Source organism: Salmo salar, chromosome ssa03, assembly GCF_905237065.1.
Source record: "Salmo salar chromosome ssa03, Ssal_v3.1, whole genome shotgun sequence".
NCBI lineage: Eukaryota > Metazoa > Chordata > Actinopteri > Salmoniformes > Salmonidae > Salmo > Salmo salar.
This window is the reverse complement of record NC_059444.1, coordinates 9181263-9208380: the sequence shown is the minus strand read 5'-3', so window position 1 is coordinate 9208380 and position 27118 is coordinate 9181263. Positions and strand designations below refer to the sequence as shown.

Sequence of the window (27118 nt, the reverse complement as noted above, 5' to 3'; positions counted from 1 at the left end):
TCATCATACTGGACTTATAAGCTTCCTTTGACACTGTTTACCATTCTATCCTCCTTTGAATAATGGAAAAGACTCTGGAAATCACCGGAACAGACCTGGTTCATGTCCTACCTGTCAGACCGGCAGCAGTTTGTGACCCTGGGGCATTTCAAATCCACCCATGCTCATGTCTGCTCCTGTCCCCTCGAGGCTCAGTCCTAGGGCCTCTCCTTTTCATTATCTACATCCTGCCCCTCGGCCAAATCATCCGCCAACACGGTCTCCAATTGCACTGTTACGCTGATGACACAGAAATCTATTTTCACTCCAAACCCACCACTGACCTCCGCCCATCATCACTCATCAACCTCCTAAAATAAATAAAATCATGGATGAGCTCAAACCTTCTGAAGTTCAACGGCAATAAGACAGAGGCCATGTTGTTGGCACCCAGATCTCTCCTGAAGAAGGAGAGGAGTTGAGGAATTTGACCTCAACATCGACTGCTGCCCTGCCTCTCAGGTGAAGGATCTTTCCTTTTATGCCCACACTAAAACCATCACTAAATCTGCCTTCTTTCTCAAGAACATCGCCAGACTCCACCCCTCCCTTACAGACTCAGCTGCTGAAACCCTTATATATGCCTTCATTACCTCATGCATGGACTATTGCTGAAATATATCAAGAACTCAGCTGCGAGACTCCTCACCTGCCCTAAATCCTGAGAGCACATTACACCCACACTCCTCCACCACTGGCTTCCAATCAAAATTCAGATCAACTTTAAAATCCTTCTACTCAAACAACAAATCCCTGCATGACTTGGCTCCCTTCTATCTCTCTCACATGCTACACAGCTGCAACAAAAAATCTCTAAAACACCACAATTCAAGTATTCAAATCCATTAAATAGACATCATTACAAAGATAATTTATTATTAATTTGTTACATGCATGTCTTAAGAAACATTGCTGTTCTTTGAGTGTTGTGAGCTTATGTAATCGCAGTAATTATATTTTGAAATAGAGCTCAAGGGGTCATTTGTAAGAGGTGTTTGGCAAGGTGATTTGAATATTGCAGAATATGCTCTTTCTGATACTATAAAAATGTCTATTTCTTTTCCCTGCGTCAATTCCAAGCTCTTCTGTTCATCAGAGTCTTCATATACGATTTAACAATTGATAATATTCTCACCCATCAGTCTATGGTCAATTTAATCTTGTCTTTAGGCTAAACTCTATTATTATATGTGTGAAAATGTTTTTTCGATATAGTTTAGTTGTAGTTTCGATGGACCATCATCAGCTGTGCAGGCTAATTGCCAGTGAAGGATATGGAAGTGAATGACGTGGGCGAAAAAAATAACATGTCCTCTTAAAACTACTTACAAAACAAATTCTGTTTGTGATATTAAGGTTCTAACAACGACAGTGTGTTATATAGGTTCATTTTGGATTACTCCGGCTGTCCCTGTGGGAAAACCCTTTGAGCAGGGGTTGAAACCGGTTCAAGGAACAGAACCAAAAACCGAGAAAGAACATTTTTCAAGGAACAGAAACGGAACCTGGAACGAAAATGTTCCATACTGTTCTGGAACAGAACCGTTATTTTTAAAAGCATGGGAACCGGTTGATAATGTTATTTTACATTCCAGGCATTTTTTTCAGGTCTCACAACAAAATGTTTAGGCTACCTGCCGCTCCGCCCTCCAAAGCATAGGCTACGGTACTGACGTTAAAAGCTTGATTAATAAGAAGATAGGGAGAGAGATTTTTTATTAGCTAATAAAATAATTTTGGTTCCAACTAGGGCTGTTGCGGTGACTGTATTACCGCAACACCAGCGGTCACAAGTCATGAAGGCAGTCAAATTACACGTGACCGTTTAGTCACGGTAATTAGGCTTCTCCAAGCTCTGATGCTGCTGATGGTCATTAGCAGCCTATCAAACTTGCTAACTGCCTTGTATTCAGCACTCTATTGTCCCTCTAATCACTCTGACATCAATGCAAATGTAATCAAAAATCTAATTAAACACTTCATGAGAGCCCATGAGCTCATGTTGTGCAACACTTCTATAGGCAACATTTTTGATTGGTGTGTTCCAGGAGCAGTAAGCCGAGGATGGCCTCAGTAAATCGCCTGGCCAAGAAGCTCTCTGTCCTGGATGACAACGATGACATAGTGTTGAACCTTGTCGCTAAGAGCAACTGGGACCAAAGTGAACCTCTGTTCCTTACTGGTTCTTTCCACAAGGAGCCAGAGTCCCAGCTCTATCATCAGATCAAAGATGAGTGTGAGTTTGTTGTTTGATCACAGAATAGTACATAATTTTTTTACATTGACAAATGACAGTATGAAGTGGTATTAGAGCGCGATGTACACCATGACTGTTAATGTAGGGACAGTCCACCAGGGGGAGACAAATGTTCTTAGTTTTCCCTAGGAACATGGGCGATTTTGCTCATCTATGGCAAGATTTCAGAGATTTACCCTTAACCTCTATGGGACCGGCGGGACGAATTCGTCCCACCTACGTAACAGCCAGTTGAATCCTGTGGCGCGATTTTCAAAACCTTTGAAATGCTATTACTTCAATTTCTCAAACATATGACTATTTTCCCGCTATTTAAAGACAAGATTCTCGTTAATCTAACCACACTGTCCGATTTCAAAAAGGCTTTACAACGAAAGCAAAACATTAGATTATGTCAGCAGAGTACCAAGCCAGAAATAATCAGACACCCATTTTTCAAGCTAGCATATAATGTCACAAAAACCCAGAAGACAGCTAAATGCAGCACTAACCTTTGATGATCTTCATCAGATGACAACCCTAGGACATTATGTTATACAATACATGCATGTTTTGTTCAATCAAGTTCATATTTATATCAAAAACCAGCTTTTTACATTAGCATGTGACGTTCAGAACTAGCAAATTCCCCGCAAACTTCCGGGGAATTCGCTAACAATTTACTAAATTACTCACGATAAACGTTCACAAAAAGCATAACAATTATTTTAAGAATTATAGATACAGAACTCCTCTATGCACTCGATATGTCCGATTTTAAAATAGCTTTTCGGTGAAAGCACATTTTGCAATATTCTCAGTAGATAGCCCAGCCATCACGGCTAGCCATTTAGACACCAACCAAGTTTAGCCCTGATCAAACTCCGATTTACTATTACAAAAGTTTCATTACCTTTGTTGTCTTCGTCAGAATGCACTCCCAGGACTGCTACTTCAATAACAAATGTTGGTTTGGTCCAAAATAATCCATCGTTATATCCGAATAGCGGCGTTTTGTTTGTGCGTTCCAGACACTATCCGAAATGGTAAAGAAGGGTCGTGCGCATGGCGCAATTCGTGACAAAAAAAAATCTAAATATTCCATTACCGTACTTCGAAGCATGTCATCCGCTGTTTAAAATCAATTTTTATGCCATTTTTCTCGTAAAAAAGCGATAATATTCCGACCGGGAATGTCCATTTAGCTAAACAGAGGAAAGTAAACAAAGCTTTCGGTCGACGCAGGCACGAGCCTGAGTCTCACAGTACTGTAACCAGCCACTACCCAAACGCGCTACTTTTTTTCAGCCTGCAAAGCCACGATTCCGCTTTTTACCGCCTTCTGAGACCCTATGGCAGCCGTAGGAAGTGTCACGGGACAGCTAAGATCCTCACTCTTCAATAAACAGAGACAAGAAGAACGACACCTTGTCAGACAGGCCACTTCCTGCATGAAACCTTCTCAGTTTTTTGCCTGCCAAATGAGTTCTGTTATACTCACAGACACCATTCAAACAGTTTTAGAAACTTTAGGGTGTTTTCTATCCATATGTAATAAGTATATGCATATTCTAGTTACTGGGTAGGAGTGGTAACCAGATGAAATCGGGTACGTTTTTTATCCGGCGGTGTAAATACTGTCCCCTAGCCCTAACAGGTTAATTGATTTCATTCAGTACTTGATGAATTGTATGTCTTCCCTGTGGCTTAGTTGGTAGAGCATGGTGTTTGCAATGCCAGCATGGTGTGTGCAACGCCAGGGTTGTGGGTTCGATTCCCACGGGGGGCCAGTACAAAAAAGAATGCATGAAATGTATGCATTCACTACTGTAAGTCGCTCTGGATAAGAGCGTCTGCTAAATGACTAAAATGTAAATGTATTTCTATAGGCTATGCAATTGCGCGAGTGATGGCCTCTATTAAAAAGAGGAGGCTCCCATCAGCTGCTATATTTATTTCTCAACTTTCCTAATATTAACCACAACCATGGGAAAAGCGTCCTCCATTCACTATTTAAGTGCATAGATGACATGTACATTTCACACATATATTATTTAGTATATGTAAAGACAATATTAAATCAAGAATAGTCTGATGGGTGACAATAGTAGCCTATCACTTATAAATGATATATTATCACTTGTGGACGATGCCCAGCATAAGGCAAGAAACAATGGCATTTTTTTGTTGTTGACTTTTTCTAATCATAGTCGCACACCTCATGTAGCCTTGCCCATAGGCCTATATGTTTGATAAGGTTTGTACTAAAGCGGCCAAATAACTTTGTGAAATGAAGCACATTAATCCGCTTTACAATGGGTTTGAGCCTTACTAGTATACATAAGCAGCACGTGAAGATCATTTTCATCATAAAAATGCACCTTTATAATAAAAGCACTACATGCATAATCACATTGCGGTCACTTCTGATAATGGTGTTTTCCCGCTAATGGAACATTCACACTGATAGCCTACTGGCATGTGCGCACTGCTCCACTTAAAATGTAAAGAAAAAGCCTAATAGTTTATCAACATTTAAAGCTAAACGTTCAGATCTGTTGCGTCAGCCACATTGCGTGAAAACGTTTTTTTTTTTATGCTAGTGGTTGTATTAATTTGGGATCTATCGCATCCCAGAACTGTCCCAGACTATGTTTGTAATATTTATTTCTCGCACAAAATATAATAGGTCAACTTTTGTACTATGGGGGATAGTAAATTGACATATGTTAGATGCCTTTGCTGTTGTTAGACCTACTCATCTTGTTGGCTGACGAAAAGTAAATGTGGACAGTTCTTCCAATATCTTCAAAATGCACCTCGGAATTGGATGAGGAAACTCGCAGTTTCGTCCTCGATGTGTCTGTCTTCACTTGTAGCCTGTGAGAAAGACCAGATCACGTGATGGAGAGCCATGTGAGTGAGAGATGCTTTGGAGTGCTCAGCCCTCAGGGAGAAGGGAACAACACAGCACTCCGTGCCAAAGGCACCTTTCGGCCACACAAAGGGGATGCCGCCATGAAATTCGAGGCATTATCAAGTGCTTGTCAAATTGTGATTGAGAGACTGATGAAGTGTGTACAGTCTGCGCAAAAAAACAAAGCAGAGCTCATGCCTTTCAAGTGACTTATTTCAAATTATCATTAAAGTCTCATCATGCAGCCTTACAATGTATTAAACATCAAAACATATAGCCCAACGTTTGTAGAACAACTAAAGTTACATTCATTACTCTAAACTCTAAATTAAATATATAGGAAATCCTATTTCTTTGTTAATCACTCAACACAGAATAGCCGCATGTCCACACTCCCTCAAATCGTTTGGAGAAAATATCCTTTCTATTTTATTCAGCTTTGCTCAATTGTATTCTTCATACTATAAAAAAATATATAAAATAATGCCACAGAATTCTAAACAAATCTTGCCTGCTAAATGAACTAGTGTGGCCCACATCCATCAGGACCTAAAATAAGTGCAACTCAGAGTATGCTATTCTGTTCTTCTGAACAACATTTTCTTCATATTATGCTTCTTTAGACCTGTCTAAAATAAATTATGTATTTATTGTGAAGGTGTAGGCTATATTACATGGATTTACTAGACTTTTTAAAATGTAGATGTTCCAAAAGTCTGCATCAGTGGCTTGTAGGCAATGTGTGGAAGCCAGGAGATGCTAAATGTGTTTAAGTTAATTAACAGTCAATTACTGTGAGACCGACAGTTAATTGCTTGACAATCACCCTGACTACATTTTGTGACCGCCACAGCCCTAGTTCCAACCCCTGCCTTTGGAGAAACCTTTGGGTTCCATGTCGAGCCCTTTCCACAGAGGGTTCTACATGGAACCCAAAATAGTTCTACCTGGAACCAAATAGGGTTCTTCAAGGTGTTCTCCCACGGAACAGCCGAAGAACCCTTTTGGAACTCGTTTTTCGGAAAGTGTTGTGTTTTAACAGATTATTGTCAAGGTATGCTCTCCATTCGAAGTGTTAGCTACATGAGTATCTACAGACAAGCCTGTCTTTGGAAAAGGAAAAGCAAGGGTACTACTGGATATTACATGGTATCCATAGGCATTGATCAATCAAATACCACATTCTCTCTGCATTGTTGGGAAGGGCCCGTAAGCATTTCACTGTAAGGTCTACACCTGTTGAATTCGGCGTATGTGACATATAAAATTTGATTAGATTTGATTTGAATAACATTTGATTTGATTTAAATCGATGATACGGAGTGACTTGGTGTAGGTTTCAGGGTACTACACTCTTAGAAAAAAAGGGTTCCAAAAGGATTCTTCGGCTGTCCCCATAGGATAATCTTTTTTGGTTCAAGTAGAACCCTTTTTGGTTCCAGGTAGAACTATTTTGGGTTCTATGTAGAACCCTCTGTGGAAAGGGCTCGACATGGAACCCAAAGGTTCCATGTACAATGTTGCGGGGAAAAAAATACAATAACACCGACAATGGGTAAGCTGCATCATTCCAAATGTCCCTCCCTCACCTCCCCTACGGTGAGTGGCTATTTATCATTGATAAGGTAGAGATGGTGGAGCCTGTCACAGCTTAAAATAGATGAATCGATTTCGCTATCCTCGTGTGGCTCGGACCAAAGACAAGCACTTTATTAGATTGGGGAATTCAACGCTGTCAGATACTCTGCTTTATTGGTCAAGTACCTGCCTGACAGGGAATACTTTGAGAAGAAATAACATTTAAAAAAGAAAGGAGGGAGGGAGGGATCTGCTTATTAAAAGAATGGAACGTGGTTATTATTCATGGCTGCATGTCACTCCTCATGGTTGTTGAAGAGCCGCTGAGTGTTTATCATTTTAAGACATGATGCACTGACAGTTGAGCAAGATGTACTCCTGGGAAAAAATCAGAGCGGGGCGAGATACACTGAGTGAGAGAGACCTCCCGGGAGCGACAACGCTGCCTTTACAGCTTGTCTGCTCATATTTCCCCGGTCAGAGATGAGTGTGGAAGTGAAAACAGGACTTGCTGTAGTTCATCATGATTTAGCGTGTTGGAAGTATCGTAACATACGTAATGGTTGCAGGCTAGACACAATTGTGGTTTATTCCATATACTGTATTTAACTGCTGAACTTGGTTGAATTTTTTTTTAAGACATTTTAAGACAGATGGTAAAGTTCCTGCAACAATAAAGTCACTGCAAAAATACCCCACAGTGTGTATCGTTCTAAGTAAGGAGGGGGAGGTCTAGAAAGGGCCACAATGGTGATAACATACAGTATGTCTCTGTATCTGCAACTCAGCACTGCTGAGAAATAGTCCATGCATTTAATAGTGTGCACTGTAACACAGTTATGTGTGCAATAGCCACTGTTTTATGAGTTAATTCATGAATTTAAGAAAACAAGTGTTGTTGTCCTACTCACCTGTTTGATTGCATGCATCAGTTTAGCATAGCAGTAGACTATGACCAGGAAGGGGACGATGAGGCAGAAAACAAAGAGCGAGATGATGTACGAGACATTGTTGGCGCTCTTGGCCATCCAGTCCACGGAACAGGTGGTGCCGGGCCCCTCGGGGCCGTAGCGGCTCCAGCCGAAGAGCGGTGGCAGGGTCCACATCAGTGAGTAGACCCAGGAGAAAGCGATGCCCAAGGCTACCTTCCGGTAGTTGGTGGAGTCGGCCTCGGTTGGACCCATCATGGTAGTGTAACGCTCGTAGGAGAGCACGGCAAGGGAGATGAGGGACACGATTCCTTGGAACCAAAACACAGACACGTGCTCAGAATATGTTGAACAGGGCCAATACAGGAGTTCATACAGGGGGGTCAAGACAACATCACAGACAACACTCCTGACTTCAAACATATGGTTTACCTTTGAGGTGTTTGAACAAAAGGCAGACTAAACAGTGGGAGTACTTATACAGTTAAGTAATAAAGCAGAAGGTGGTGTGGTATATTTTATTTATTTAACTAGGCAAGTCAGTTAAGAACAAATTCTTACTTACAATGACAGCCTAGGAACAGTGGGTTAACTGCCTTGTTCAGGGGCAGAACGACAGATTTTTACCTTGTCAGCTCAGGGATTCAATCCAGCAACCTTTTGGTTACAGGCCCAACTCTCAAAGCACTAGGCTACCTGCCACCCCACAGCTAAGGCCTGTTCTTATCTCACCACAAACCCCCAAGGTAAATTATTGCTATTATAAACTGGTTACCAATGTAATTAGAGCAGTAAAAAGTACATGTTTTGTACAGACCGTGGTATACGGTCTGTCAGCCAATCAGCATTCAGGGTTCGAACCACCTACTGTAGTTTGTAATAGACAATATAACGCTTGAGTGTATGCTGGCTTCCAACTGTAATGCATTCATTTAGGTTGCTATTACTTTGCAAAGAGAGATTTCAATGTACTATAGAAAATGAGGGCCCATTATACCCGTGATGATTTATATTTTATTTTATTTAACTCGGCAAGTCAATTAAGAACAAATTCTTATTTATAATGATGGCCTACCGGGGAACAGTGGGTTAACTGCCTTGTTCAGGGGCAGAACGACAGATTTTTACCTTGCCAACTCGGGGATTCGATCCAGAAACTTTTCAGTTATTGGTCCAACGCTCCAACCACTAGGCTACCAGCCACCAAATTGATGACACAAAACCTGTCAATGCACATACTTTCTGCAACTGCACCCCGAAACCTGACCCCCGTCATCTTCTTTATCTTGTTTGTCATTTACTTTGAAGTGAAAATGATCCATGAGGATGTCCTTCACGGAAATTGATTTCCAATAGCAGTGAAGCAGACACAACCAGTCCTCTAATTAAAAAATATGGACTAGACCATTTTTGCTGTATAGTTCTCCTCAGCTTATAAAGGCAATGGGGGATAATGTACTTGGGCTGTGGCAGCGCAGGTTGGTTCACAGTATTAATAAATTACATTCATGCCTGAGTACATGTGTAATATACAGCTGTTGACTATCTGAGTCGCAGGCAAAGCTCTGAGATTTTAGTCACATGTTTACCTCATACTGTACGATCACGGCTGCTACATTGTGGGTTTGCTTGCTACATTGTGGGTTTGCTTGCTACATTGTGGGTTTTCTTGCTACATTGTGGGTTTTCTTGCTACATTGTGGGTTTGCTTGCTACATTGTGGGTTTGCTTGCTACATTGTGGGTTTGCTTGCTACATTGTGGGATTGCTTGCTACATTGTGGGTTTGCTTGTTACATTGTGGGTTTTCTTGCTACATTGTGGGTTTGCTTGCTACATTGTGGGTTTGCTTGCTACATTGTGGGTTTGCTTGCTACATTGTGGGTTGTCTTGCTACATTGTGGGTTTGCTTGCTACAATGAGGCTATCAATTAAAACTTGGTATGTTTTCATTGATACTCTTGATCCATCTGGGCTGGTGAGATTTGTGGATTGATGAGTTCTGAAATTGCAATATATATATATATATATATGAAACCAATTTATACTTACAGTATCTCATGGTTTCTATACATAGACTCCATTAAAAATAAAGTGCCCAGTATCTTCTCCGTGCACTGACCCCAGGACCCCAGTGATATCTAACATCTAATCAAACAACAAACCATCTAATCAAACAACAAACCATCTAATAAAACAACAAACCTTTTAATCAAACAACAAACCTTCTAATCAAACAACAAACCATATCATCAAACAACAAACCATCTAATAAAACAACAAACCATCTAATAAAACAACAAACCATCTAATAAAACTACAACCCATCTAATAAAATAACAAACCTTCTAATCAAACAACAAACCATCTAATAAAACAACAAACCATCTAATAAAACTACAACCCATCTAATAAAATAACAAACCTTCTAATCAAACAACAAACCATCTAATCAAACTACAACCCATCTAATCAAACTACAACCCATCTAATCAAACTACAACCCATCTAATCAAACAACAAACCACCTAATCAAACAACAAACCATCTAATCAAGCTGATGCTCTGCTGATGGAGAGCTGTATACAGCCAATCAAATTACTCAAATCAAATAGAATTACTCTAAAATAATTTGTGTTTTATCCATGACTCACACAGAGTGAATAGTGAATATTAAATCTAATATTCCGGTCATTATGTGGAGGAACCAACCCGGCGTCTGTCCTTGGCCCTCAGGGCATAACGCAAATCCTATTTAAGGTTAATTTGGACTTTTTGTAAATAGGTTATGTTGGTTGGCAAAGCAGATGCCTCTGCCCAAGATTGGGCCAGCTCGCTAGCATGTAATTGACATGGGACTGATTATTCAAAATAGGGCCTTATGGAGTGGGACACCAACTCGTAGGACTTCACATCTTTTCTTCTTAAACTAGGACCCCGGTGTAATCAGAGAGGCCAGCTTAATCTAATAAACTCAAAATAAATGTGATCTGAAATGTTTTTAAATGAACTTAATAAGATTAAATTCATTTGAGCAGTTCCCCCGTCTTGGGGTAATTCCTCATGCATTGTGTTTGTTTTTCACCCAAAAAATTGAATAAAGTAAATGTTCTGGTATTATACGGTTTGTCCCACACAAGATGGAATGATACCTACATTTGTCAAATATTTGTTGCCGTCATTTCTGATATCCATTTTGGCCAATAACTAAACATCTGGAGATCTTTAATCAGTGCAATGTTTTCAGACAAGTTTCCCTATCAAATAGATACTTGAGAGCTCACCACATTTCACCACAACTGTTTTGCAAAAGGTTTTCATGCATACAAATCTATAGTTTAACCCAAGTCTGTATGGGTTCATATTTGAAGATTAAGGCTGTACAAAATACATAACCTAGCGTCAGAATCTATTGTACCATAAGGAAAATATAATCAGGAAGAAAATGAATAGAGGCCCATTGTTAAAGTTTTGGACATAGAACTGAAATGCACAGTGCCTTCAGAAAGTATTCACACCTCTTGACTTTTGCCAAATTTTGTGTTTCAACTGATTTAATTGTAATTTTTTTGGTAACGATCTACACAAAGTACTCTGTAATGTCAAAGTGGAAGAAAAACTCTAACATTTGTAAACAATTTATGAAAAATTGAACACTAATATATCTTGATTCAATAAGTATTCAACACGCTGAGTCAATACATGTTTTTTAGACGTTCCTACCTTCAGCAATGCTTCGTGATCATGCAAACGTGATATCCGATGAAGGTAAGAACGTTTAAAAAGAGGAAGAAAGGCCAGCCTGCTAACTAAGCAAGAGGAGAAGAGTTGGACGGGCTAAATGGGAGGCCAGCCTGCTAACTAAGGAGGGGGAGAAGAGTTGGACTGGCTAAATGGGAGTTCGTGGCTGCTAACTAAGGAGGGGGAGAAGAGTTGGACTGGCTAAATGGGAGTTCGTGGCTGCTAACTAAGGAGGGGGAGAAGAGTTGGACTGGCTAAATGGGAGTTCGTGGCTGCTAACTAAGCAAGAGGAGAAGAGTTGGACTGGCTAAATGGGAGTTCGTGGCTGCTAACTAAGGAGGGGGAGAAGAGTTGGACTGGCTAAATAGGAGTTTGTGGCTGCTAACTAAGCAAGACACAGGAAAGATGTGACTATAATAATGTTTTCCAGTCTTTAACCTGCTGTGGTCTCAGGCCATTAAGTCGAGGCAGCAGGTTCTAAAGTCATTACGTCGAGGCAGCAGATTCTAAAGTCATTACAGACGTCACTTATCTAGAATAATGGCAGCTTAGGTCCAGGGGCAAGACTGATGTATGCAACATTCAACTGTTTAACAGATTCAAAAAATATTTTTAATAATCTTACTATGGCTAGCAGGGTTAGTCAATTCCATTTCAATTCCAACTAATTCAGAAAGTAAACCAAATTCAACATTTTCCTAATTGAAAAGGATTAAAGAGAATTGGAATTGAAATGTCAGTGTACTTCCTGAATTGTCTGGAAATGAAATGGAATTGACCCCAACCCTTAAAGCTGGGCAACTCACAACATCAACTAAAGGACGGTATTCAGACTTGAGATCTGCACGCTTAAAGCTAGAGTCTCTACTTGAAACTATAATAAAGCCGTCACCCCGCCTATGTTTTTGTCCCTGATCTGTTTCACCTGTCTTGTGCTGGTCTCCACCCTCCACCAGGTGTCTCCTATTTTTCCCCATTATCCCCTGTGTATTTAAACCTGCGTTTTCTGTTTGTCTGTTGCCAGTTCGACTTGTTTTGTCAGGTCTTACCAGCGTGTTTCCCATTTCTCAAGTTGTTGTTTTCTAGTCTTCCCGGTTCCGACCCTTCTGCCTGTCCTGACCTTGAGCCTGGCTGACGTTCTGTCCCTTATTGACTCTGCCTTGGATTACGAACCTCTCCCTGCCCTCAACCTTCACTTTGACTGCCCCTTTATTATAATAAATATTCTGAGAACCGCACTATCCGTCTCCTGTGACTGCATCTGGGTAATTTCCTGAGTCGTGCTAGTTTTGCTAAAAAAGCTGAGGGATAGGCCGGGAGAAATGTAACCACTCTCAAATTCATAGACAGAGCTATGGATGCGAGGACTGACCATCCATGATATAAAAATGATAGTTTTAAAGATGCACTATGCAGAAATCACTCCGCCATTTCCTGGTTGCTAAAATTCTAATTCCGTAGTTCGCCTAATTTCAGTTTATGTGACAAAACAAGCAAGTATGACATAGAGAATCATTGTACCCTCTAGACATGCTGTGAAATATATTTTCCATTAACAAAAATATAGCATTTTCAGCTGCTTGAAGCTGGTGTACAAAACCCGAAAGTAAACTAAAAAAATTAACTAAAGCATGGGAAACATAGAAATAGAGCACATAGAACAGATCTGCCGCTTCTTAGACTTGCTTTCAATGAGAATGACCATTTTACATTTACATTTTAGTCATTTAGCAGACGCTCTTATCCAGAGCGACTTACAGTAGTGAATGCATACATTTCATACATTTCATTATTATTTTTTTTACGTACTGGTCCCCCGTGGGACCGATCTATAACTCACATGTCTCTGTGAATTTGGTCGGGTCGCCCAAAAAAGTGACATATTGCAGCTTTAACCATCTTTTGGTGCTACTATGGTGTTTGTTTACATTTACATTGTTTACAAACATTGGAGTTAAACAAGCTTATATTTTAGGTTTTGATGGGGTGTGACAGTTGAACTAAGCTCATGAGTCATTTAGAAGTTATATTTTTGAAGAATCAATGGTTATATTATAATTAATTTAGAAGTCCAAAAATTGATGTAGCAACTAAGGATTCTAGCCTCAACACACATTTCTGCGGAAGTCTCCCATTGACATGAATTAATGATTTATGCAACATTCTGAGTGTTGCACGCTTACCTCAACTCTGAATTGGCTCTGATGTGAGAGGTTATCCCTGGTCAGTATTTGCTGTCACACAGCTAACAGTGTGGGTGCTGACGAGTGCAGACTTTTGCTTCACACTTTATCACGCATATCAAGATATTTATCTCTGATACCTAACATATAAAAAATGTTGTACATTATGTGTATACTTTATGTTTTGGTCCCCAAAAGTGATTATCTCTTATCAGCCAATGTATCACACATAGTGATGATGTAGGACACATAGTGATGATGTAGGACACATAATGATGATGTATGACACATAGTGATGATGTATGACACATAATGATGTATGACACATAGTGATGATGTATGACACATAGTGATGATGTATGACACATAATGATGATGTATGACACATAGTGATGATGTATGACACATAATGATGATGTATGACACATAGTGATGATGTATGACACATAGTGATGATGTAGGACACATTGTGATGATGTATGACACATAGTGATGATGTATGACACATAGTGATGATGTAGGACACATAATGATGATGTATGACACATACTGATGATGTAGGACACATAATGATGATGTATGACACATAGTGATGATGTATGACACATAGTGATGATGTATGACACATAGTGATGATGTAGGACACATAGTGATGATGTAGGACACATAGTGATGATGTATGACACATAGTGATGATGTATGACACATAGTGATGATGTAGGACACATAATGATGATGTAGGACACATAGTGATGATGTAGGACACATAGTGATGATGTATGACACATAGTGATGATGTATGACACATACTGATGATGTATGACACATAGTGATGATGTATGACACATAGTGATGATGTATGACACATAGTGATGATGTAGGACACATAGTGATGATGTATGACACATACTGATGATGTAGGACACATAGTGATGATGTAGGACACATAATGATGATGTATGACACATAGTGATGATGTATGACACATAGTGATGATGTAGGACACATAGTGATGATGTATGACACATAGTGATGATGTATGACACATAGTGATGATGTATGACACATAGTGATGATGTATGACACATAGTGATGATGTAGGACACATAATGATGATGTATGACACATACTGATGATGTAGGACACATAATGATGATGTATGACACATAGTGATGATGTATGACACATAGTGATGATGTATGACACATAGTGATGATGTAGGACACATAGTGATGATGTAGGACACATAGTGATGATGTAGGACACATAGTGATGATGTATGACACATAGTGATGATGTAGGACACATAGTGATGATGTAGGACACATAATGATGATGTAGGACACATAGTGATGATGTAGGACACATAGTGATGATGTATGACACATAGTGATGATGTATGACACATACTGATGATGTATGACACATAGTGATGATGTATGACACATAGTGATGATGTATGACACATAGTGATGATGTAGGACACATAGTGATGATGTATGACACATACTGATGATGTAGGACACATAGTGATGATGTAGGACACATAGTGATGATGTATGACACATACTGATGATGTATGACACATAGTGATGATGTAGGACACATAATGATGATGTATGACACATAGTGATGGTGTAGGACACATACTGATGATGTGTGACACATACTGATGATGTGTGACACATACTGATGATGTATGACACATACTGATGATGTATGACACATAGTGATGATGTATGACACATACTGATGATGTATGACACATATTGATGATGTATGACACACACTGATGATGTATGACATACCGATGATGTATGACACATAATGATGATGTATGACCCATACTGATGATATATGACATATACTGATGATGTATGACACATACTGGTGATGTATGACACATATTGATGATGTATGACACATATTGATGATGTATGACACATACTGATGATGTATGACACATATTGATGATGTATGACACATATTGATGATGTATGACACATACTGATGATGTATGACACATATTGATGATGTATGACACATATTGATGATGTATGACACATACAGATGATGTATGACACATACTGATAATGTATGACACATTGTTCCTCCTCTGAGTATTTTCCTGACAAGCCTGCATAAGACCAGTCTGAGTCCATAACACTGAAACAGAGAAATAATCACTTCAGCAGTGACTCTGTGACTTGTACAGTAATTCCTTAGCCACAGCTAATGGAATAAGGAGCCTTGTTGATGTCTGGTAGCAACAGTGCTTAGCAGCCACACTCCGTGCCTCAGATTCTGTCACAAGTGTCGTTAAGGACAGACCAAGGCGCAGCGGGTATCGTGCTCATCTTCTTTTTTATTACGAGTGAACACTTAAACAAAATAAACCAGCACCAAACAACAGTTCTGTAAGGACACAAGGACTATACGAAAAACAACCACCCACAAAACCCAAAGGAAAACGGGCTTCCAGTATGGCTTCCAATCAGAGACAACGAAAGACACCTGCCTCTGATTGGAAACCACACTCGGCCAAACCTGGAAAACAGAACATAGAAAATGAAAACTAGAACCAAAATCCCCTAGACCAAAAACCCCAAAACACACAAAACAAACACCCCCTGCCACGCCCTGACCATACTACAATGACAAAAGACCCCTTTACTGGTCAGGACGTGACAGTACCCCCCCCCCAAAGGTGCAGACCCCGACTGCACCTCAAAACAAAAAAAAACACAAAACAACCCCAAACCTAAAGGGAGGGAAGGGAGGGTGGCCACCGTCAATGACGGTCCCTGTGCTACACCCCCCTTCCCAATCCTCCCACTACGGAGGTGGCTGTGGCTCTGGCTCTGGGCGTAGCTCCCGTTCAGAAGACTCTAGGCTGCGCGGCATCGCTGGAGGCCCCCAGCTGAGAGGCGTCGCTGGAGGCCCCCGGCTGAGAGGCGTCGCAGGAGGCCCCCGCCTGAGAGGCGTCGCAGGAGGCCCCCGGCTGAGAGGCGTCGCAGGAGGCCCCGGGTTGAGCGGCGTCGCCGGAGGCCCCGGGCTGAGCGGCGTCGCCGGAGGCCCCGGGCTGAGCGGCGTCGCCGGAGGCCCCGGGCTGAGCGGCGTCGCCGGAGGCCCCGGGCTGAGAGGCGTCGCCGGAGGCCCCGGGCTGAGAGGCGTCGCCGGAGGCCCCGGGCTGAGAGGCGTCGCCGGAGGCCCCGGGCTGAGAGGCGTCGCCGGAGGCCCCGGCCTGAGAGGCGTCGCAGGAGGCCCCCGGCTGAGAGGCGTCGCAGGAGGCCCCGGGTTGAGCGGCGTCGCCGGAGGCCCCGGGCTGAGCGGGCGTCGCCGGAGGCCCCGGGCTGAGCGGGCGTCGCCGGAGGCCCCGGGCTGAGAGGCGTCGCCGGAGGCCCCGGGCTGAGAGGCGTCGCCCGGAGGCCCCGGGCTGAGCGGGCGTCGCCGGAGGCCCCGGGCTGAGCGGGCGTCGCCGGAGGCCCCGGGCTGAGCGGCGTCGCCCGGAGGCCCCGGGCTGAGAGGCGTCGCCGGAGGCCCCGGGCTGAGAGGCGTCGCCGGAGGCCCCGGGCTGAGAGGCGTCGCCGGAGGCCCCGGGCTGAGAGGCGTCGCCGGAGGCCCCGGCCTGAGAGGCGTCGCCGGAGGCCCCGGCCTGAGAGGCGTCGCAGGAGGCCCCCGGCTGAGAGGCGTCGCAGGAGGCCCCGGGTTGAGCGGGCGTCGCCGGAGGCCCCGGGCTGAGCGGGCGTCGCCGGAGGCCCCGGGCTGAGCGGGCGTCGCCGGGAGGCCCCGGGCTGAGAGGCGTCGCCGGAGGCCCCGGGCTGAGAGGCGTCGCCCGGAGGCCCCGGGCTGAGAGGCGTCGCCCGGAGGCCCCGGGCTGAGAGGCGTCGCCGGAGGCCCCGGCCTGAGAGGCGTCGCCGGAGGCCCCGGCCTGAGAGGCGTCGCCGGAGACTCCGGGCTGAGAAGCGTCACTGGTGGCTCCTGGCTGAGGAACGTCGCTGGAGGCTCCAGGCTGAGGAGCGTCACTGGAGGCCTCCTGCGTGGAGCTGGGACCGGTCTCCCCAGTTCCACGCAGGAGACTGGGTGCGCAGAGCGGGCACGGGGCACACTGGGCCGTGGAGGCGTATCGGCGGTCTAGAACTCAGGGCTGCCACACCCCGTCCTGGCTGAGTGGTCACTGTAGCCCGGCACGGGCGGAGCGCTGGCACAGGGCGAACTGGGCTGTGCTGGAGAGTGAGGGCTGCCGTGCGTAGAGCAGGCGCAGGGTAAGCTGGACCGAGGAGATGCACTGGTGGCCAGATGCGCTGCGCCGGCGCACCTCTCCCTGGCTGCCGGCCAACTCTCGCCCGGCAACACTGCGGAGCCCGTACTGACCGCACCGGACTGTGCGGGCGTATGGGCGACACCGTGCGCATTTCTGCGTAGCTCGGTGCTCTCCTCGTCACCCGCTCCCCATGGTAAGCACGGGGAGTTGGCTCAGGACTCCACCCTGACACTGCCCAACTCCCCGTGTGACCCCCCCAAAAAATGTTTGGGGCTGCCTCTCAGGCTCCTGTAGCTCCCTTAACTTCTCCTCCCAGAATCACCGTTCCGCCTCCCAAGTCCATTTGTCTCCACGCTTCTCCTGCTCCTTACCTCGCTGCTTGGTCTTCTTTAGTGTGCTCATCTTCTTTTTTATTACGAGTGAACACTTAAACAAAATAAACCAACGCCAAACAACAGTTCCGTAAGGACACAAGGACTATACGAAAAACAACCACCCACAAAACCCAATGGAAAACAGGCTGCCTAAGTATGGCTTCCAATCAGAGACAACGAAAGACACCTGCCTCTGATTGGAAACCACACTCGGCCAAACCTGGAAAACGGAACATAGAAAATGAAAACTAGAACCAAAATCCCCTAGACCAAAAACCCCAAAACACACAAAACAAACACCCCCTGCCACGCCCTGACCATACTACAATGGCAAAAGACCCCTTTACTGGTCAGGACGTGATAGATTCAGATGCCAAATACTTGTCAAAGAGTTTTAGTAAATTGGCTCCTTGCGGATCGCACTGTGGCTGTATTTATATTTGTTTCACTAATTGGTATTTTTTAATTGGAACAATCAGATCTGAAAAATATCTTATGTGAAAAGATCGGATCTGATTGCTCAAAAACTAAATTTGTACAAAATATATCCGAATTGGGCTGCCTGTGTAAACGCTGCCTGAGATACCATTTCAGAGGCTAATTTAAGTGATGCGAAACCACGAATATCTCTGAGATATAGTTGATAATCTAGAAAGCAATAAAGCGAGACTAAGAGACGTGCTTCAGTGTGTCTGAAATGATCACAATGAAATACCAAATCCCATCCAAAATTACTAATGCATCTCTGAGGAGCTGGTATGATGGTGTGTGGGCTTCCTTTCAATTTGGAGACATAAAACTCTTTGAGAAGAGAAAAAGTCAAGATTGTTCTGCGAGTATAAAACGTTTTAACAATGTCACAAAGAAACCACCAATGTAGCCTGAAGGGATGTACTAACAATGTTCCTATATCAAAGAAAGTTATAAATGTGTTCTGATACTGCCCACAACGCCACAGAAAAACACTTTTTTTTCGAGTTTCAGAAGAAAGCTGTTGAAGACAGGAGAACATCATTTTTCGAACTATATCAACTTTCTTTCTCATTTCCCAATAACAAATGAATTACTGCCTGCTGGAGTATCACTCAAAATCATTTTCATGAAAAACACATCTGTATATTCAACAGGCCAATAGTGATGGTTGTATTCTGTTGTTCACCGTGGCTCACTGCCACTACCTGGGAAGCATTTCTAGGCAAACCAGTGTGGGAAGACTTTTTAATGGAACATTTCATCTAAATTGGATGGCAAAAACTGGATTCATGATACAAAGTTGAATGTGCAATTTTGAGACTTTGAGCATTTTCCCCCCTGAATGTCTCTGCCTGCCCTGCATCGCTTCAGCACAAGGGACAGATGGAAAACCAACACGTGTATCTCTTTGTGACAGCATGTCGGACTGACAGTACAGCCTTTATCGTTGGTCATCACGAAAGGGACTGGGATTGGCTGTGATTTGGGGCAGCTAAAAACTGGTTTAGATGTGCCATACTGGATTGAAACATGACATGTATTTTCAAAATGGTGCCAATTGGTATGAATGCAGGTCTGGACAAATGAAAACTTGTATGCTGGTGGGTTTTTTAACGGAGACTATTAACGAGAGCTATAACTGCTCAATACTGTTGTATTAAGATAACAGAGAACCTGAGATGTTATTAAAAGAGAAGGTGAACAGGCTCTGATCTAGAACAACCTGAGTAGCCCCAAATACGGCCAGTTGAATTAAACTTGTGTTTATATCGGCAAACAGATTGCAGGAATAAAGATGATTCTTCCTGTACAGCCTATCGAGGCATGGTTGGATGGACTAATGCACTTTGGACAGTTTAATGTGCAAGGCAGCAAGAGAGTTGGGCTTTGGGGAGAGTTATGAGGATGCTCAACTCCAAACACAACTTTAAAAACCAACAACACAAAGAGGTCGACTGATATCTCTGAATAAGCCAGAATGGAGTATTTACATCAGCAGACAATTTATCTCATGAGACTAAGCCAGCATGGCACAGATCTAAATCAAATAATCAAGGGAAACTCCAGACATTTGTGAGGGAGTGAAACAGCATCACAGAACTGATAACATTGCACAATTCAGCTTGCTTGAAATCACATGACATTAAGTCAAGGGTATCCTGAATATCTGGTAAAAAGCGAACATATTACACAGCATGGTTTATCAGTAATTATAAACTGGCTGGTTGGAGCCCTGAATGCTGATTTGGCTGACAGATGTGGTATATCAGACCGTATACTGTACCACAGGTATGACAAAACATGTATTTTTAATGCTCTAATTACATTGGTTACCAGTTTATAATAGCAATAAGGCACCTCGGGGGTTTGTGATCCATGGCCAATATACCACGGCTAAGGGCTGTGTCCAGGCATTGGCCATATCCCACACACCCTCTGGTCGTATTGCTTACAGCTGATTGTGACTGAAGCTTTAGGTATCTTCTGAGCATTATAATGTTATATATGATTCTTGGCGAGGAGGCCTATGGTGAGTGAGTCTATTGTCGACTTTACAACATGTCTTGCACAGTCACCCAACAAAAATACAAGGTCGGTGAGAGTACATGACAGCGACCTGCCTGTGCCCTCAAATACCTTTTCGTTATCCTTTGAAGTCAACATATTTCATGGCAACTTTGATAGTAGCCTTCCTGACAGTCCCTGAAAACTACTAGAACACACTATAACATACAGTATAGGACTCACGATACGTTCGGAGGGGCGCTTTAAACAGTTATAATGACTAAACAAAATGTCTAAACGCGTTTTGCAAATATGACGAGTCCTTTAAATGTATATGGACGCCAGTGGACGGAAGATCCATTTGCATGTACTGTAGCCTATACTTACAATGATGAACAACATAATGCAGATTGATCGACCAGAGATATTTTTTTACTAGCCTGTTTTAAAAATGTGTATGACAAGTTATGATATTTCATTTATTTTGAATATTTTAGCTATCACAAATAAATGATTGACAGACTTCAGAAGGGATTTTGCGACAAGATTTCTGACCCATCATTAACCTCGACCTGCAAACCACAGTAAGAAGCCTATCGACGTGCAATTGTAATATTCAAATGAAATTATAAAATAATACTACCAAGCATAGGCTATCTATCCCCTCTTTACGCATTGTGCTGGCCAGATTCCAAAAGTGCACACCACATCTAGGGTAGACTAGCTCTTTTAAAACCACATTTTTAAACATAACCAAACATTAATGAAGCAAGGTTACAGTAGACTTACCTAATAATGAATTGGCAAAGCCGTACCATACACACCCACTTTCTCCTATGAGCCATCTTCCCTGTGTACTTGCGGCGAAACTGAACGGAGTTCCCACCACACACACCAGCAGGTCGCTGAATGAAATGTTAATCAGTAGCAAGTTGATAGGCGAGCGGAGCACCTTGTAACGGCAGAAGAGGACGAGAACCAGGAGGTTGTTGAGGAATCCGAAGGTACCAATAAAGCCCAAACACACAGAGACTATCAGGTTCCCGGTCGGGCTGAGAGTGGTGCGGGATAAATTGTGTTCCAGGTGCCTGTCTGCAGCACCCGTACAAAGCGCGCTATTGGCCCTCGTGCAGCCGCTGAAGCTCACGTTGGACACGATCATCGCAATCCGTTTTCGCTACACAAGTGCGCGCAGTGGATTGAACAAGAGCTAATTTGTGCTTGGCATTTTTAGGAAAGTTGAAAAATGTGGGGTTCTGAGTTGGCAAACAATATATTAAAGTTGATGGCAGAGTCACTTGTTTCTTTGAGGAATTTGTTTTCCAAAAGTGGATCAAAATAGGCTACGCGCTCTTTGGGAATATATAACTTTGTTTTCCAGTTCAGGGTTTAAACCAGCACAAAGTTTGACGGAGCTGTGCTCCACCGTGTGGTAGTCTATTTAAAATCCACACACACGGCTGGACTAGACTCCCTCAGTCAGTGTTTATATTGCTGTACCACTTTCACAGCTGACGTCTGCGCCGGTGAACATCACGTTCTCACAGGGTCTGTGCTATGCTATCCGGGATCCTTGGGACATTACAGGACAAGTGGGCTACAATAGGCTACACCTTCCATATGTTGCCGACTCTCAATTTATTTTGACTAAAACAACTTTTAGGCTAAGTGCAGTGATAGGCTCATGTTATTCTGTGCGGTAGTAAGCGACACACGTTCCTGTTGGATGCGTGCGCTGTCCATGGTCCTGCAGCCTGTGTGTCCTGAAGTCACTGCCAATTTGACGTCAAAGTTCATGAAATCGCCAACAATCAACAACAGTGCGGACAATTACAGAATCCCCTGAGAGAAGAGTCTTCTGTATCAGGCCAAGACTGTTCCTATTGTTTTACTTGCCTTTTCAGTGGTAGCACTTAATCACTTCTTAAAAGGTTAAATCAAATGTAAATCACTTATAGGCTACATACAGCCTGTGCCTGTTTTGTGCTTACTATTCAGTCTGTATTTGTTGTTAGGGGCCATTAATCATTTATCAGTAAAACAAAGTTAAAGTTGCAGATCCACTATAGTCGGTTCATTATCAGTAAGGTGTGTTTTATTGTCATAGTAGGTGATGGAGGATCTCAGACTGAGAAGATAGGACATTTCATACCATTTTTTGTTAGGATTAGAGCTCCTGTTCAGAGCTTTGATCTTAACAGAGCCTGTGTGGTTTAGGATATAGATGGGTGAAAGTAAAACATTGCCACAAACACTAGCACATACTTTTTGAGACTATTTCAATCGTTCCATTGTATACTGGAAAAGCTCCAAACTAACCTCAAGTATTTGCAAGTATTTTATATACAGTGCATTTGGAAAGTATTCAGAGCCCTTGACTTTTTCCACATTTTGTTATGTTACAGCCTTATTCTAAAATTGATTAAATAGTTTTTTCCTCATCAATCTACATGCAATACCCCATAATGACAAAGCAAAAGCAGGTATTTAGAATTTTGGTAAGAAGAATGCCTCTCTCCCCACAGGTGTGATTACTACCTCTGAGGATTTAGAGCTTGAGGTGGTCACCTCATACAAGTACTTGGGAGTATGGATAGACGTTACACTGTCCTTCTCTCAGCACATATCAAAGCTGCAGGCTAACGTTAAATCTAGACTTGGTTTCCTCTATCATAATCGCTCCTCTTTCACCCCAGCTGCCAAACTAACCCTGATTCAGATGACCATCCTACCCATGCTAGATTACGGAGATGAAATTTATAGATCGGCAGGTAAGGGTGCTCTCAAGTGGCTAGATGTTCTTTACCATTCGACCATCAGATTTGCCACCAATGCTCCTTATAGGCCACATCCCTGCACTCTATACTCTTCTGTAAACTGGTAATCTGTGTATACCCGTCGCAAGACCCACTGGTTGATGCTTATTTATAAAACCCTCTTAGGCCTCACTCCCCCCTGTCTGAGATACCTACTGCAGGCCTCATCCTCCACATACAACACCTGTCCTGCCAGTCGCATTCTGTTAAAGGTTCCCAAAGCACACACATCCCTGGGTCGCTCGTCTTTTCAGTTCGCTGCAGCTAGCGACTGGAACGAACTGCAACAAACACTCAAACTGGACAGTTTTATCTCAATCTCTTCATTCAAAGACTCAATCATGGACACTCTTACTGACAGTGATGGCTGCTTTGCGTGATGTATTGTTGTCTCTACCTTCTTGACCTTTGTGCTGTTGTCTGTGCCCAATAATGTTTGTACCATGTTTTGTGCTGCTACCATGTTGTGTTGCTACAATGTTGTTGTTATGTTGTGTTGCTACGATGTTGTGTTGTCATGTGTTGCTGCCATGCTATGTTGTTGTCTTAGGTCTCTCTTTATGCAGTGTTGTGTTCTCTCTTTTCGTGACGTGTGTTTTGTCCTACATTTTTATTGAATTTATTTTTATTTTTATCTCAACCCCCGTCCACGCAGGAGGCCTTTTGCCTTTTGATAGGCCGTCATTGTAACTAAGAATTTGTTCTTAACTGACTTGCCTAGTTAAATAAAGGTTAAATAACCTGGATTTAATACACCTGTATTTGAGGAGTTTCTCCCATTCTTCTCTGCAGATCCTCTCATGCTCTGTTAGGTTGGATGGGGAGTGTTGCTGCACAGCTATTTTCAGATCTCTCTAGAGATGTTCGATTGGGTTCAAGTCCGGGCTCTGCCTGGGCCACTCATGGACATTCAGAGACTTGTCCAGAAGCCACTCCTGCATTGTCTTGGCTTTGTGCTTAGGGTCATTGTCCTGTTGGAAGGTGAACCTTCACCCCAGTCTGAGGTCCTGAGGGCTCAGGAGCAGGTTTTCATCAAGGATCTCTCTGTACTTTGCTCCGTTAATCTTTCCCTCGATCCTCACTAATCTCCCAGTCCCTGCCACTGAAAAACATCCCCACAGCATGATTCTGCCACCACCACGCTTCATCGTATGGATGGTATTGGCCAGGTGATGAGTGGTGCCTGGTTTCCTCCAGACGTGACACTTGGCATTCAGGCCAAAGTGTTCAATTTTGGTTTCATCAGACCAGAAAATCTTGTTTCTCATGGTCTGAGAGTCCTTTAGGTGCCTTTTGGCAAACTCCAAGTTCGCTGTCATGTGCCTTTTACTGAGGAGTGGATTCCGTCTGGCCACTCTACCATAAAGGCCTGCTGCAGTGCTGCAGTGCTGCAGAGATGGTTGTCCTTGACCATCGTCTTCTTGGTCACATCCCTGACCAAGGCCCTTCTCCCCCGATTGCTCAGTTTGGCCGGGCGTACAGCTCTAGGAAGAGTCTTGGTGGTTCAGAGCTGTCTCGGAGCTCTACGGACAATTCCTTCGACCCCATGGCTTGGTTTTTGCTCTGACATGCATTGTCAACTGTGGGACCTTATATAGACAGGTGTGTGCCTTTCCAAATAATGTCCAATCAATTGAATTTACCACAGCGTGGACTCCAATCAAGTTGTAGAAACATCTCAAGGATGATCAGTGGAAACAGGATGAACCTGAGCTCAATTTCGAGTCTCCATAGCAAAGGGTCTGAATACTTATGTAAATTAGGTATTTCTGTTTTTTATTTGTAATAAATTTGCAAAACATAAAAAAAACATGTTTTTGCTTTGTCATTATGGGGTATTGTATGTAGATTGAGGAGGGGAAAAAATGTATTAATACACTTTAGAATAAGACTGTAATGTAACAAAATGTTGACAAAGTCAAGGGGTCTGAATACTTTCCGAATGCACAGGTCTGGCAACCAGGTCTTAACAACGTACTGTTTTTCCAGCTCATGGACACACAGTGGTGCACAATTACATTATTTGTGAACTTTTTGTTTTCCCTTTTGAGCTGTATTTCTCTACAGTCGCATCCCATTGTTTCTGTGTACATTCTGACTTGACATACAGGTAGAGTTCTAAGGATGCTATTGAGATATACTGTAGTACAGTGGCAGAGCACACTTGGTGGTTCAGGCTTGATTTAAACAGTTCCTTTGGATTCCTTGTTGTTTCCCTCAAAGCCACTGATGCTATAATGGGCATAATGCATTTCTGAATGGAATCGCATGTGTCACGCCCTGGCCATAGGGAGGTTTTTATTCTCTATTTTGGTTAGGCCAGGGTGTGACTAGGGTGGGCATTCTATGTCCTTTTTTCTATGTTTTGTATTTCTTTGTTTTGGCCGGGTATGGTTTTCAATCAGGGACAGCTGTATATCGTTGTCTCTGATTGGGAGCCATACTTAGGCAGCCTGTTTTCCTTTGGGTTTTGTGGGTGGTTAATTTCTGTTTAGTGTTGCTAACCTGACAGAACTGTTTGGCTGTCGGGTTTTGTTTCTTTGTTTATTGTGTTCTCAGTAAAATAAATACATGATCAGCACTCAACACGCTGCGCCTTGGTCTACTCCCTTCGACGGCCGTTACAGCATGACTCCCTGACTGACTTGTGAAATGTAAAAACAAACGGCCTCTCTTGAAAGATTACCCGCTAGCCTGCATGGAGCACGAAGCACGACTCTCATGTCGTGGACAGTTATAATTGACCTGTTCTGAGAGAACTGTGAATTCCTTGCTACTTTATTTGCAATTGTTTGAATTATCTCTGTCAGTATATAGATTTGAAAAGCATGTTGCCTATTGTCTGTCTAAATCCTATTTTGTATTGATATGTTTAATAATGTAGCGACCCCTCACAGACAGCTGTGTGTTATGTGTTAGGATAGAGAAGGTCAAGAGAAGGTCACGGTTGTTTTATAGGGTATCCTTCATTTATTTGGCGTGGGCTACGGCCAAACAGTAGCCTGTGTGAAGTTGGGTTAATAAACCGTCAATTCGTCACCTCAATCCTCTGTCTGGACAATTGTTCCTCTATGATCTAGTCAGGTCATTACAATAATAATAAAAAATATCACACACACAAAAACAGCCTTAGGGCTCTATTCAGTCTGTAAAGCGGAAGCGGATTCCGCGATAGAAATGTAAGGTCATTTCCGATTGAGCCGACATATGCAGCGTTTACTGTGAATGCAGTCTCCACTAAATCCCTCACCATTCAATCATGCTGTAAAACTGACCTTCCGCGATGCGGATTAAATATAGCCTCTAGTAGCCTATTGATTTGATGACATAATGAAAAACTGCAGAAATGACAACTTGATGACTAATGTATGATTTTCATAATTTACAACTCACTCATAAAAAAAATAACTATATTCTACAATATATAAAGAATATGCATGTAATGGTGTGTTAATTAAGCAACACTTAGCATCAAGGGGCCTATGACAGAACGCTTAGAACACAGCATTTAGAAATGCAACATTTAGAATGGCACCTAAAGCACTTTCTAATACGCAGAACACA

The 27118-nt window shown here is 42.8% G+C and overlaps 1 protein-coding gene across 1 annotated transcript in view; it reads right to left on the bottom strand.

Moving 5' to 3' along the window:
- Positions 1-22184, bottom strand: part of LOC106597204 (pinopsin) — a 62405-nt gene extending 40221 nt beyond the window's left edge. The window contains exons 1-2 of the mRNA XM_014188425.2: positions 21528-22184; positions 7682-8010 (exon numbers count right to left, since the gene is read on the bottom strand). Of these exons, the coding sequence (XP_014043900.1) occupies positions 7682-8010; positions 21528-21900 (702 nt within the window). The 5' untranslated portion in view covers positions 21901-22184. The remainder of the gene's footprint in view (positions 1-7681; positions 8011-21527) is intronic.
- Positions 22185-27118: the final 4934 nt, after the last annotated feature.